The sequence below is a fragment of the Candoia aspera genome, chromosome 17, assembly GCF_035149785.1.
Source record: "Candoia aspera isolate rCanAsp1 chromosome 17, rCanAsp1.hap2, whole genome shotgun sequence".
NCBI lineage: Eukaryota > Metazoa > Chordata > Lepidosauria > Squamata > Boidae > Candoia > Candoia aspera.
This window is the reverse complement of record NC_086169.1, coordinates 236332-249462: the sequence shown is the minus strand read 5'-3', so window position 1 is coordinate 249462 and position 13131 is coordinate 236332. Positions and strand designations below refer to the sequence as shown.

Sequence of the window (13131 nt, the reverse complement as noted above, 5' to 3'; positions counted from 1 at the left end):
CAGCCAACCTACCCCACGGGGTGTGTGTGTGTGCGTTGTGTGGTCTAAGCTGCATAATTCCATGCAATGGACATCCTTAGCCCTGAGAGAGGGAAACGCGAAGAGAGAGTTCTCTGGCCATGTGCTAAATTCCTGGCAATCTCCAGCTGACCCAGTTTTCCTCCTTTTAACTGGCTGCACTAGAAGATCAGCCCCTAGAGCTGGAATCTGGATGGGGTCATTCGTTCAGGGTCCTCTTTTCATCGTGTTGCTCACTTTGACCGTATCCCGTTGGCAGAACCACCGGTGGAGGACTTCCACCTGTAGCTGCTTGTTCTTCGTGCCACACCAAGGCTGTTCTCAATGTCCCATTAATAAAGCTGCTTGGAGACGTTTCCTGTGGGCCCCCCGGCACTCCTTGGCTCTTCACACACCCGTGGGGTGCAGTTTTTCAGGGTCTTGGGAAGCATTAACTGGCCCAGACCTGGAACTCACTATGCCTCTGATGTAAACAGACCCGATCCTGCTACCCAGGAATGGCCACAAATTCTTTCGAAACGAGAGAGTGACCTGCTTTATGGGAAATGGTTCCAATGACCTGGATGGACTTGGGCCGCTTTCCCCAACAGCTTGTATTTTGGGGTCCCCCGAGCTTGCCGGCATCTCCTCTCTTGCTCTTTGAAAAGAGGCGTCTCCAAGATGACGCAAAGAAAACCTCATTTGGAATTGCAGCTGGAAGGCTTTACGTCTCTGCTCCTTTGCCGTTTCGCTTGTTCTCACAGTTGTATTTTCAGACTCTTTTTAATGCGGCTCTGCGTTTTTAGAAATATAATTTAAAAGGGGCGGGGAGGAGGAGAGAGAAGGGCAGCTAACATTTCCTCCAGATGTTTCTTCTGGGCTATCTTGAGGGTAGTCTGTTAAACTACACAAAGAAATGGGGTGTTTGTCTGTGGTCTGATCTGAATTAAAGGAACTCAGCTGCATCTGAATCGGTTTATTTCCCTGGGAGGTCAGCACCTCCTGTCCTGCTCCTGACTGGCAGCTTTTAAGGGAAGCAGTCAGACCCCAGGTGGTGGCAGCCATCCTGCCCCCTTCAGGAAGAGAGAAACCGTGGGTGGGAGAGAATTGTGGCTGACCTGCCCCCCCCCCCCCCGCTCCCCAAAAGCAGAAAAAACAAAGCCCCCCAAAAAGCAGATAATCCAAAGCTGGTGGCTGCTGAAAATGGTGCATTTTCCACAGTGCAGAGGTAGAAAGGAAATGGGGGTGCCGAGTGGACAAGAAGCATTGCCTGCCTTTGTACTAGTCACCCCCTCGTTGAGCAAAATGTGTCATCCTTTCCTGCTGGTGGAGAAGACCTGAGGTTGAGCAAAGCAGCCACCTTCCCCAGGATGAGGCTTGACTCATCTCTGCAAATGCGCTTGTAGCTTCTGCCTGCCGTCCCCCGCTGCTCTCTGGCTCTGTGGCCCCCCAACACACTTGACGGGGCTGGGAGGCCCTGCAGTAGCTGCAGAAGGAGGCCAGTTCTGTGCTTTGTGGCTCCTGAAAAGGGGGAGGGGGAATTCCGTTGGCTGCGTTCAGGGCAAGGTGGTCCTGGGCAGGCTGGAGGTCTATCCACGAACAGGAGCCGAAAAGAAAATGGAGCCCTTATGTGGCTCTCCAGGAACTGCCTCATTTCTCTCGCTCTCAGCCATGCCGGCATCTGCCTGGGAGGAGGCGGTGCCACGCAGGGCCCATCCAGATCCTGACAACCAGGGTGTTGCTCTGCAGGTGCGTCTAGCACTTGCCCTCATTGCCTGATCACAGCTTTGTGCATGGGGAGGGCCTGGGGAGACCAGCAGGTGCTTTGGAGACACAGCCCCCTCCCCCTCCCTCCGAGCTCTTTCATTGCCACAGGAGAGGCAAACAACATCCTGCTTTGCATCTCTCCAGGTTGTTCCTTTTGGACCTGCCAGGGGAAAAACCACACCAGATGGCTGAAAATTAGCTGGCACTATAACACTCCACCCAGTTCCTCCCAGAGCCTTCTCTGGGGGAGGCCACAGGGAAGGTCCTTCCACCAACCCTCCAGAAATGCCAGCAGAAAGGGAGGAGGGAGCTGTGACGTCTGGGCACCACACATGGCTGGCCCCAAACAGCGCCCGTGTTTGGCTCAGTAACACACCCACGGCAGGATCCTGGTGCCTGAACGGGAGCGTTCAGCAGAGTGCCTGGGAGGCCGGCTGGCCGGATCCTCCAGGTGACGCGATATTGGTCTTGCAAACTGTGTGCAGCTTGGTTCTCATCCATATCCTTTTGGACTGGGGTCTCTGCAATTTTTGAAACCTTGGTTTGAAATAGGTAAGTTTAAAATCCTATTTGCTTTTATTTTAATTAGCTTCCATGAGTTTTCTCAACAGAACAAACAAGGTAAAAAATAATAAGATGCCAATAACAAATGGAGCAGGGTTAGGGGTACATCCAAGCCATTCTTCTATGTCTGCTTAAGTTCACCTCTCTGGCCCTGCTGGACTGCAGCTTTTCCTCTCAAACTGGGCACTGCCCTGAACTGTTTTTGCCGTTACCACTGTAGCAGCTCCCCATACATTGGATCCCTCTGCGATGCTTTAAAATGCTGAGCGACCGGCCCACGTGCTTCCAAGAAGCTCTGTTTGGTATAATCACATTAAAGAATCTCAAAAGTTTACAGCTTCATTCAGAGGCATCTTTGGTAGTTCCTAATAAAAGTTTTTCTCAGAGGTGGATCCAGATTATGTTCTAATGGACCAAGAGCCTTTGGCATAGTCCTACAGTTGCTCCTGTTTGGAAAAACCTTTAAAATGATTTCCCAGAAGAGGAAGGCTGTTTGTGAGTCAAAAGGCTGGATAACAAAGCCATTTAGTCAGCACGTAATGGGGAAGTAGACAGCACAGGGCATCATTTTCCCACATGCCTGCTGGAATCATTGCCTTCTCCTTCTTCTTTTTAAGAGCAGGTTTTGATTCACAGTCCCGAGGGGCTTAGATCACCTCTGACAGGGCTGGATCTCATGTCCTGCCTGGCTCACGTTCCCATACGGGAAGGTGCAGGAAACACTTTCCCAAAGACCTCTTAAATCCATACACACACGCACCAGTTTGGTGCAGAGGTTAAAGGCATCAGGCTAGAAACCAGGAGACCCACCTTAGGCACAAAGCCAGCTAGGTGACCTTGGGCCAGTCACTCCCTCTCAGCCCTAGGAAGGAGGCAATGGCAAAACATTTCTGAAAATCTTGCCAGGAAAACTGCAGGGACTGGTCCAGGCAGTCTCTGAGAATCAGACACGATTGAACGTACACACACACACACACACACACCACAATCATTACTGGTTAATTAATGTTATTCTTTTTAAAAAGAAACATGTTTGTCACTGACTTTCTTGCTATTTTTATCTGGTTCCATTGCGGGGGGAGACTGCAGGCGAGAAACATTTTAAATAGACCTCTGAGCGGTGTGGGTGGCTATAGCAGATGCTGCTTCAGAAAAGCCAAGAGATAAAAATCGCCGGCTTACGGAAGAAAAACCACACCTGCCTATTTGGCAGTGCTGCAGCCTGGATGCTGAGTGCAGGCCTTCCGCAGCCCCCTCCCCCCAGCCCCAAGGGGACAAAGCTGAAGGGACTTGCAGCTGGGCCTGGGGAAAATGGGCAACAAGGGGTGAGGAACCATGACAAAACCTCTGCATCCTTGCAGAAAGCCAGAAGCTGCGCTTCTTCCTTCCACACCACAATATGAAAGGTTGGTGTCACCCAAATAAAACCTTTGGGGAAACTGTAAAGACCATTTCTTTACAGAAATGTCCCACTCAGATGAGGGAAAATGCCCCAAGCAAGATTCACGCTGCTGAACGTTTAACTGTTTTTAAAATCCAGAGGACCACACACAGAGCCTTGAAGAACAGGATCCAGAGATTGCTCGAGAGCAACAGAACAAGGCAACATTTTTCTACAACTTGTCAAGAAAGACAAGAAATCCAGCATTGGCCTGAACCTCTGAATTGATCCTGAAGGTGAGGCCATTGCTCTCAAGCTCATTCTAAGCATTTGCAAACTGGGAGGAGACCACAGATACAAAGGCAGCCTCGGTGCTGCAACAGAACAAGCGGCTAGTCCTCATTGTTCCTTAGCCTGAAAGGCACAGGGGCCAGTCAAAAAAGGGCTACAGACGATCACACAAGAGTGCCTTTGTGGAAATCGGAAAGACCCAACTCGTGCAAGGTCCCCCCCCCACTTTGCACATAATGACATCTTCCCCTGAGACCTAGCCCTGGGGCTTTCTTTCTAGGCCCCCAAAGGGCCACCCTAACTTTGGGTGTTGCGAGTGGATCTGGTACATTTCCAGGCCCTAAATCTGGAGCTGCACCCAGGATAACCTCCTCTGGGGATGAGGCATCTGAGAAAGGTCAGGTGGTGTTTTTCCCTGGGTGGCTGGGGCCAAAGCGTGCTGCGAGGGGGCAGAACTACAGCCTGGTGATCTTGGCCGGCTCTTGGCAAGGCTGGAAGTGCCTGAGCCAAAATCTGGTGCTAGTTCTGAGCCGGGCATTCCCTTCCTTCCTCCTGACCTGATTGGAATGGTCCAGGTAGCACCACTGTAGCCACGAATCCGTGGACGAAAATACGGCACAGAAGCCTGCCATTGAGTTCTCACAATGGACACAGAAGCACAAGGCCGCCCTCTGGGTGTGGGGGTGTGCCGGCAACCATACGCCCCCAAGCGTTTGAAAACACTGCTCCTGAACTGAACAAACGGCCCTTTTTCTAACAACCCAACCCAAAGCAGAGAGGACATTCCAGCAGCGAATTTTAGCTTTGGGCGACCTCCAGTGGCAGCAAGAGGCACAGCTGCTCTTTCCAGGGGCCAGGGTGGGGGGCGGGGGGCATGTTCTTCGGGGAGGCCTGGGAGCCCTGATGTTCCTCGCCCAGCCCTCCCACCCGCTTCTGCTGAACGCCCCCCCTCTCCCCGCAGCTAACTCTTTCCTGGAAGGGGCCCTTCTGGGACAGGCGGGGGACGCACCAAGCCGCCACAAGGGGGCGCCCCAGTTGGGTCCCAGCCAGGGACTGGGGGGAAGTATCAGCACAAAGGCCTCCGCTCTCCCCCCACCGACTTGGTCTTTGCCCTGCTGGGGGAAGGCCAGCTCAGTTATTTTGAGCGTCACCTGTTGCAAAGCAGAAAAACTACATGAGAAACAGATGACAGGAAACCGGGCCGGGGCGGCTGCAAAAATAGATGCCCAGCGCCGGCAGCAGATTAACCCGAGCTCTTGGCGGGGCGCTGGGAGGGAGCAGGCAATCCCTGACTGTATTCTCACGCACGGGTAAAGGCCCCAGTGAATTTCTGTCCTTTGTTACCCCAGGAAAGAAAGGCGCTTCCGCTTTCCTGTTTCAAGAAAAATGAGAGCGAATGCCTTCGGGGCATTCTTGTGGCTGAAGAAAACCTCGACCTCCACGAGTTTTCCAGGGATAAACGATCCTTCTAGGTGAGGTTTCTTTCCCAACCTTCCCTTTCTGGAGGGGCCCTCTTGCCGCCCCCAGGAAAAAAAGAACTGCAACGCAACAGCGCAGGGGAGACCAAGCCCTTCTCCTCAAAGTCTTCCACTTAATATATTAAACATTCCTTAAAAAAAAACACTGGCATTTTCCCAGTCACCAGCTTCCCAGCCGCTCCAGTTGCCGCAGTCTACAGAGCTGAGTCTGCAGAAGCGCCCCCACCCCACCCCCGACCTCTCCTGGCTTGCAGAGGCTCCCCCGAAGAGGCCTCCAGGCGATGCGCGACTGCTCCTCCGCTCGTTCCACCGTCCGCTCCTCACCGCCAACCCACGGCGAGCCCGCTTCTGCCTCTGGAGGAGGATGCTCCTCGGCAGCGCCGCTGCTGCGAGGCGAGTTCAGATCTCCTAGGGGAAAAGCAGGAGGACGGCCAGGGAGGCGAGGCGGAGAAGGGAGCCGGCGGTCTGGTGGCAGGCAGCGTCCCGCCGGAAGAGGTGAAGCTTCCTGGCGTCCGGGTGGAAGGCCCTGGCGTCTTCCAGGGCGCCACGCGCCGCGAGGGTGAAGTTGCTGTCCCCGGAGGCCACCACGTCGAAGACGCACGAGTGGAAGTAGATGTCCTCCACCGGCAGTTCCTCCTTGCACAGCCGGTGGGCCTCCTCGGTGGCGACGGCGCCTCTGCCGCCGCCGCAGCAGCCTTCGTGCCGGGCGATGCGCTGGCTGGGAGGGCAGCCGCCCACGCACAGCTGGAGGTCCTGCTCCTCGGTGAAGGAGCGGGCCACCTCCTCGGCCGCTCGGACAGAGAAGGACAGCCGGCTCCCCGCCCGGCGCACCGCGATGGTGGTGCCGATGTAAGCCGCCCGGATCTCCACGTGCTGCCCGGGAACGCGCTCGAGGATGCTCAGGCTGTCCCCGCCGGGCCGCTCGCCCCCGTTCACCGAGCCGTCCTGAAAAGCCGCCGGGAGGCTGTCTGCTTCGGCTTGGTAGACCTTCTGCTCGATGCACTCCCTCATGTTTTTGAATATGATGGTGATCTGGGAAGAGAAGGGCGGTCAGGAGCGCCGGGGGCCCAAGGCACGCGTTCCCCCGGGAGCCTGGCGACCTGGCGGAGCCGCGCTTCGCCTCACGGGGGTGGGGCTTCCCTCCGCCCCTCCCGTTCAGCAAAGTGAGCAGCCTCTTGTCCTCGACGCCCGTTCCCTGGCCCTGCGGTCCGGCTCCAGCCCTCTTCCTCCTGCATCTTGCCTGGCCTGGACCCCTTGGCTAGGATGCACCTCAGCCCCCTACCGTGGTCCCAGCCTTTGGCCCCCTGGGAAACGAGGGGCTGCCTGGAGGCAGAGGAAGCACCGCGCCCCACCGTCAGCTGGGGGGGGCGGGCAGCCGTAGAGCCGCTCCCTCCTCGAGCCAGACGGGGATGTTGGGCTGGGACAAGACCACCGGGACTTTCCAGAGGGGGAGGCCCAATCCCCACCCTTGGGTCTCCTGGACTTTACCCCGGGGGGGGGGGTGTCTCCTAATTCAGCTACTTGAAGAATTGTTTAAACTGCAGGGCCAAGCCCCAACTCCCTCGAGCCATTCCCTGCTGGCCTCCTGGGCTTGTCATCACCTTGACCCGCCCAGGTGCCCCTTTTCCCATCCCCGCTTTTCAGAGCAGCAGGGGCCTCCAGGTCACCTTGCTAGTGGCTGTGGCGTTTGATCCTTTGGCCACAGGGGAATTGGTGGCCTGGGCAAACAAGTAGTGGTTGTCAAGCAGCGGCCAGGAGCCCTCCACGCGGCAGGTGTGGAATTCATCACTGAAGGTCCGCACGTGGGGGTCCCCAAAGGAAGCACAGTGCTGGTAGGTGGGCGGCCTGCCATGCTTGTGGGCAAAGGCCTTCTTGTAGTCACAGACGTCTGGGGTACTGGCCCCAGGGGGACGGGGCGCTCGGGGTGCTGGACTGGGCCCCTCCTTGGAGCAGTTGTGCTGGGCCATGAGGTCCTCAATGCCGTGGACAGCCAAGTGGAAGGCCAGGTCCCCGCGGCAGGTGCGGGCCGTGTGGCGGGTGCAGCGGGCGTAGGCTCGCAGGGCCAGGCAGTAGGCTGCGCTCTTGTCGGGACCCCGCAGGTGGAGGGTGGAAGCCACATATTCCGAGTTGCAGCGCAGGATCCTACAGTGGGCTTGCACTGTGGGGTGGAAACCAAAAGCACCCTTGACGAGTGCACAGTGCTCAGGCGCCCCATGCCCCTCCTGCAACAAAGGCTTCCAGGAAACACACAGCACCTCCCACTCCACCCCACCCCACCCACCAGGCACTTTCTTGCCCGCAGGTGTCTGAGCTCACCTCCCACTGCTCAGGGAAATAGTCTAGTGTGATGCTATTTTTACATCTTTGATATTATTTTGTTTGTGGCTACCTTTATATTTCCACTGCTACAGAATGTACAGCTTTTATTGGAGTTTTTGACTCTGGAGAGGGCACTTAGTGGCCAAATTCACTGTCCACATTTATGTAATGTGTGCAGCTGTGCAGGGGTATGTTTGAGAAAACCTCTGCAAAAATGCCTTTGTGAGTGTTGTTGGATTCTCACCACCACCAGCACAATCGTTTCTGCACCATCCTTGTCCTGGGAGCTATCAAGCACACACACAAAGAACTCAAAGCATACAAGCAGAACCCCCAAACAACAGCAGAACCATCCTAAAAGAGAAAACACCCACGTCCTCGCCATTTGCCTGAAATGCAGAACGGTCCCTGGGAAGATTACCTCCAGCCAGGACCCTCCTCTGACCCCCAGCCTAGGTTGGCACGTCTCTCCTCTGCACCAGCTAACTGGTTTCCACAGCCCCAGCACCCTCCCTCCAAGATTTTGTGCACTTTTGCCATTCTTGGGAGCATGGGGGAGGGGGGATCTAGGTTCCACAGATACGGGGAGAGCCCTCGTACCTGGAGGATTGTAATGCTCTTTTGACCACACTAGAGCTTGTTTGTTGCAAAAGGAAGATTGGATTAATGTAAGAAACATAAGGATACATATCCTCTTCCTCTGGAAATTCAAGATCTGGCAACAAGTGCATTCTAGCCAAAAAGAGAAAAGACACACACACACGCGTGCACGCACACACACACGAAAACAAGGCAGAAGGGAAGAGAGACCTTCCCTCATCTTACCGTGTTTGCAGAACAGGAGGAGGAGGAGTGTTTTGAGGACCAAGCCGGTGCCCGGGACATGTTGTAGCCTTGGCAAGCAAGGGGGGTCCCCACTCCAATCCATGCAGACTTTGAGGGGAGCCGCCCACCCAAACATCTCCCTGACTCTGGAAAAAGACCCAGATTGTAATAAAGACCCCTGGGAGTTCCCAGCACCTGGTCCCTCACCCACCTTTTTCCAAACCATCAGAGATACCAGGAGGGAGGGCGGCGTGTGGCAAAGCCTAGCGCTTCTCTAGAAAGCTACTTGGCTGGCTCCCCACGCAGGCACCGCTGTCTTCCTCGGAGCTCCAGCTCCAGCTATGGGCATCGGGTGGAACTGAGAGAAAGCAGCTTTTGGCAGCGGCTGCAGGCCCTGCAACCTGATCCGTCCCCCAAAAGGCAGAGGCTGTAAATAGGCCTTGGTATTTCGTATCTCCTAAGCCAAAACTGGTGGGGGGGAGGTATTTTAGGTATCAACCATCTCACATACTTGCACATATGCCGATATGTGTCTGCAGAATATGCACGATCAAGTCAAGGCTTTCAGGAACTCTAGAATGGTCCTTAGGTAGGCTTTTCTTCGTCCTTTGGGCCTTTCTCCCACATCTGTGCACTTCCAGGCAAGCTGTGTTCCTCTCTGAACTTCTGCATTGGGTCGCATGAGGCAACGAGAGGAACTTCGCCCATCCTCAGTCTAGAACTTCTCCCCCAAACTACCTTTGAGAAAGCTGCAGACAACGGTTCAATCCAACTAGAAGATTCCTGGGGTGGGATTTAAACATTTTACAGTAAACAAAAACAATTTTAGCTGAGAAGCTGGTCAAAGTGTTCCAAGCTGAGTAAGGCACGTTTGAACCTTCTTACCTAGCAATGAACCTCAAGTTCTTCTTCTGAGCAGCCTGGATTTTGGGGACCCCTTTCAAGCCATTGCCACGCAGCACTTCATCCAGAGGCGGGTCTTCTGGGGAAGGTGGGCAGGAGATCCTGCAGGTCACAAATAGCCTGGGGCACTTGGGAGGGGAGGTTGTAGGGAGGCTCCCCCAACCATTGGTCCTTTCCTTGCCCCCACAGCTATGAGGCAGGAGGTTGCAAAGAGGCAGTGGAGCCGGTTCACATCCCTGGATAGAAAGTTTCAAGGAGGGCAAAGGATGGGAGCCAAATCCATTGGATGCACAGGACCCATTTGCTTCCCTGGGCTTTTGAGAGGAGGGGGCTGCAGAGCTAGATCAAGGGATGGCTGCACCTGTTTCTGCTGGCATCTCTGGGGGTGGGGGAGTCAAAGCCCTGGATGGGAGCCAGTCCAGGGAGGGCCAAGGGGGGAGCCAAAAAAGGCTGCACAGATGAGGCCAGGCTGAGATGCCAGACACGCTCCGGTGCTGGGGGGGGGGGGGAGTTGGCACTCCCAATGAAAACCCCAGAAGCATCAGGAGCAACTCCGAGGTGGTCTTCTGAAGGAGTGAGCAAAGGACGCAGTGCATGGGTGCAAAGTGGCAGAACAGCCACTGGGGGTGCTGCAGCACACCCCCAAAACTGGGGCTGCATCTTGTGCCTGCTGGATTTTCGGAGGATTGAATCACACTCTGGATTCTAAGGAAGGGAAGGGGAGGAAATCACAGATAGGCTGCAGGCCTCCAAGATTGCAGAGAAAAAGCCAAAACCTGCACCGGGGCCACAAAGAAAGAAATTGGAAACGTGATAGACCCAATTCTAGGGCCTCTTGCTGGACGCAACTATAGCCAGTTCCAGGCTGATGTTCTTCCAAAATGGGGATTTGAGCCTGGTGTGTGTGTAGGATGGCAATCAAAAGAGGTGCCTAGTGAGGAAGAGAAAATTGGGAGAGCTTTACCAAATTCATGCACAGAACATGGGTAGTCAATAGAGATGCTAGATGACAACAAAAAAAGTAGGGATTATATTTGCTTTTAATTGTTTTGGGATAAAAATATTCACCCTTTATAGTAGGCACATATCCTGGAAGGTTGACAAACAATATACAAATGCTTCAAAGGTGTTTGCAAGGAGAGGTTTAGCCTTGTTCTCTCTCGCTCCCGTGGCAGAAGATTCTGGCAAAGACAAATACAGAACTCAGTGATAGAATTCAGCACCACTAGATTTGATGAAGACAGCAGGACAATATGATCGTCAGAGCAAAGGCGTCCACGAAGATAGCAGCAAGAAGGAAAACTAAGCATTAAAATGTAAGCATAGCATGCCACAGTGCCTTCTTTAAAAAAAGCTTCCTGACCTGGTGTCCTTCAGATGTATTTATCTGAAATATTTTGAAACCCTGAAGAAAATTACTAACATAAAGAAATCACTGGTCCCTTGGACGTCTGCTCCAGGCTAGCACTTCCAAAGCTGGGTGACATTTGGCTTAACTCAGCCTCAAGTCACAGAAATGTGTGGTACGTTTATATTTGCCTCCACCTATTAATAATTTGTAGTGAGTCTAAAGAGAGAAAATGAATATGTATTCTTCAAACCTTCCAGAAATGGGAACAGGTATTAAAGGAGAAAAATGAAATTATTTTTGCAATAAAATACAATTTTCCCCCCGTGTAAGTGCTGTAAAATAATTCCTGCTTTGAGGCAAACACAAATGAAAATATCCCATTACTTGTAATCAATTTCACCAACACAGAGAAGTCAGAAAAGAAAGAACAGCAAGGCTAGAATTTAAAGTACAGACATATGAACTCTGATACAGGATTTTCTTTCAAGCTTATGATATTGTGATTTGGCATTTAATATATGTTTACATTTTATGCTTTTGGACTTTTGGTTATTGCTGCTGTTCTGATTTAGGACTGAAATAAATGAAGTTGTGATGCCTAAGGAATTGAAAAGACCTCTTTCTTTTGCATTTTGCCTAAAATGTTTGTTTTTTTAAAGATAAGAGCTGAAATATTTTAAATAAATAGGAATCTGAAATAACTAGAATGTTTAAAAGAACATGGAAATTGCTATAAATAAATTTTGTTTTATCAAACATACAAAACAGAATTTCAGCCCCAGGAAAAAATAATTTAATTAGAATTGATTGTATTAGTATAGTAATTGGCTGAGTTTTGTATCATACATTTCAACATCTCATTTTCAAAATTGGATTTTCATTGCACGCACCCTAAGGGAAGGTTTTTAGCATCTCAGGTTACAAATGATCTCGGCACATCTCCTCTTTTCAAAGTTTCAGATTATTTTTTTCTTATTGCCCTGTGATGTTCAGTCAAAAGAAATGGTTGCTTTTGCTCACTTGCATTAAAAGCAAGACCATTTGAAATCTGATTTTTAAAAAAACGTATTTAACATTTAAATACTTGAATTTAGGGTTTATATATGCTGATGAGATCGCACTGGTTAAACCATCTGAAGACTACAATACCTCTGAAAAAGCCCTTGAAAATGTATGTTGCTCCAGTTCTGAAGGCTTGTGTGAAACCTCAGAGAATGGCAAGGCAAAGCCAGTGCCCAAAATCTAGGAGTCCAAGCCATGAAGACGGCTCCTAACTTGGGTCATCCCATGGTGGAAACAGCTAGCAGATAGCTGAGATGACAGAAAGAGCTGTAAAGTCTGTGCTGTAGGTAAGAAATGTGACATTTGAATCCTGCAGGCCCGCAACTAGGGTCTGTGTCACCCGGGGCAAACGTGGATTCCGCGCCCATTTTGGTGCCCCCCCAGCGCGGCTCCCGGGGCACATGCCCTGCTTGCCCCCACCAAGTTGCAGCCCTGGAATCCTGTCCTGTGACAATTCAGTCTGCAAGTAGAACTCTAGGACTAGTTTAACTGCTGGCTGGACTGCTAATATTTCAGTTGGAAAAGCATTAGTGTGTTTTTCTAGAGCGACTTCTCGTTGGCAGAGAGATAGTAAAGTCACTCCATCACTTCCAAGAGCTTCATCGTCTAATTCCCCTGTCTGTATGCCATATCGGTAGGACTAGATTTGAACAGCTTAATCCGTAGAACAAGGCCTACCAAGAGCACACAGCAATCCTGCTGAACAAAAGCCCCGTGTACCAAAGCGGTCCATCCGCTGAATACCAGGACAAGGAGTGGCCATGGAGAAGGAAACTGGTGTCTCCCTGGGCTTTCCCAGGACCTCTGGCTGTTGATTTCTCTGGAAGCAGGGCCCTGGGATGAATGGGGCTTGGGATCCAATCCAGGAATGTAGATGAGCCATACAGGAAGGAGGTGGAGAAAGGCTGCTGTGGCCCTGGCTTAAGAAGAGTTCCCGGTTTGTCAAGTTCAAACCCCATTGTGATGTCTGACGGTGAAGTCATCACATCTGTTGAAAAGGAAGGCTGGGTACCCTCAGAGCGAGGAGAGGCCCAAGTGCCCAGCTCTAGGCAAGGAAGAAGATGCCACGATTCCTAGGAAAAATCTAAGCCCAGGTCACCAACTTTTTGGTCCTAGAAGAGGAACAGGGGGAGAAAGAGAAAGAGAAGGGGAGGCGCCTATGTCTCTCATGGGAACAGTTACCTCCTTCCATT

General features: G+C 52.3%; 1 protein-coding gene across 2 annotated transcripts; it reads right to left on the bottom strand.

The window, feature by feature from the left end:
• Positions 1-5273: 5273 nt before the first annotated feature.
• On the bottom strand, positions 5274-11911 carry HJV (hemojuvelin BMP co-receptor). 2 transcript variants are annotated; one of them, XM_063317110.1, is made up of 5 exons: positions 9508-11911; positions 9134-9405; positions 8623-8768; positions 7146-7636; positions 5274-6510 (listed from the first exon to the last, which is right to left on the bottom strand). In XM_063317110.1, the coding sequence occupies exons 2-5, from the start codon at positions 9139-9141 to the stop codon at positions 5887-5889; spliced, it is 1269 nt and encodes a 422-aa protein (XP_063173180.1). In that variant the 5' UTR covers positions 9142-9405; positions 9508-11911; the 3' UTR covers positions 5274-5886. The 2 variants fall into 2 exon arrangements, with proteins under 2 accessions (XP_063173180.1, XP_063173179.1); XM_063317109.1 differs by having other exon boundaries at positions 8623-9405.
• Between the last annotated feature and the right edge of the window lie 1220 nt (positions 11912-13131).

Excerpts from the sequence above, each read along its gene's own strand:
- HJV (XM_063317109.1), bottom strand. The coding sequence starts at position 8,848 with ATGGTTTGGAAAAAGGTGGGTGAGGGACCAGGTGCTGGGAACTCCCAG. Across the intron at positions 7,637-8,622 it reads CCTCCTGTTCTGCAAACACG|TGCAAGCCCACTGTAGGATC; the intron begins GTAAGATGAGGG and ends TCCACCCCACAG. Across the intron at positions 6,511-7,145 it reads ACGCCACAGCCACTAGCAAG|ATCACCATCATATTCAAAAA; the intron begins GTGACCTGGAGG and ends TTCTCTTCCCAG.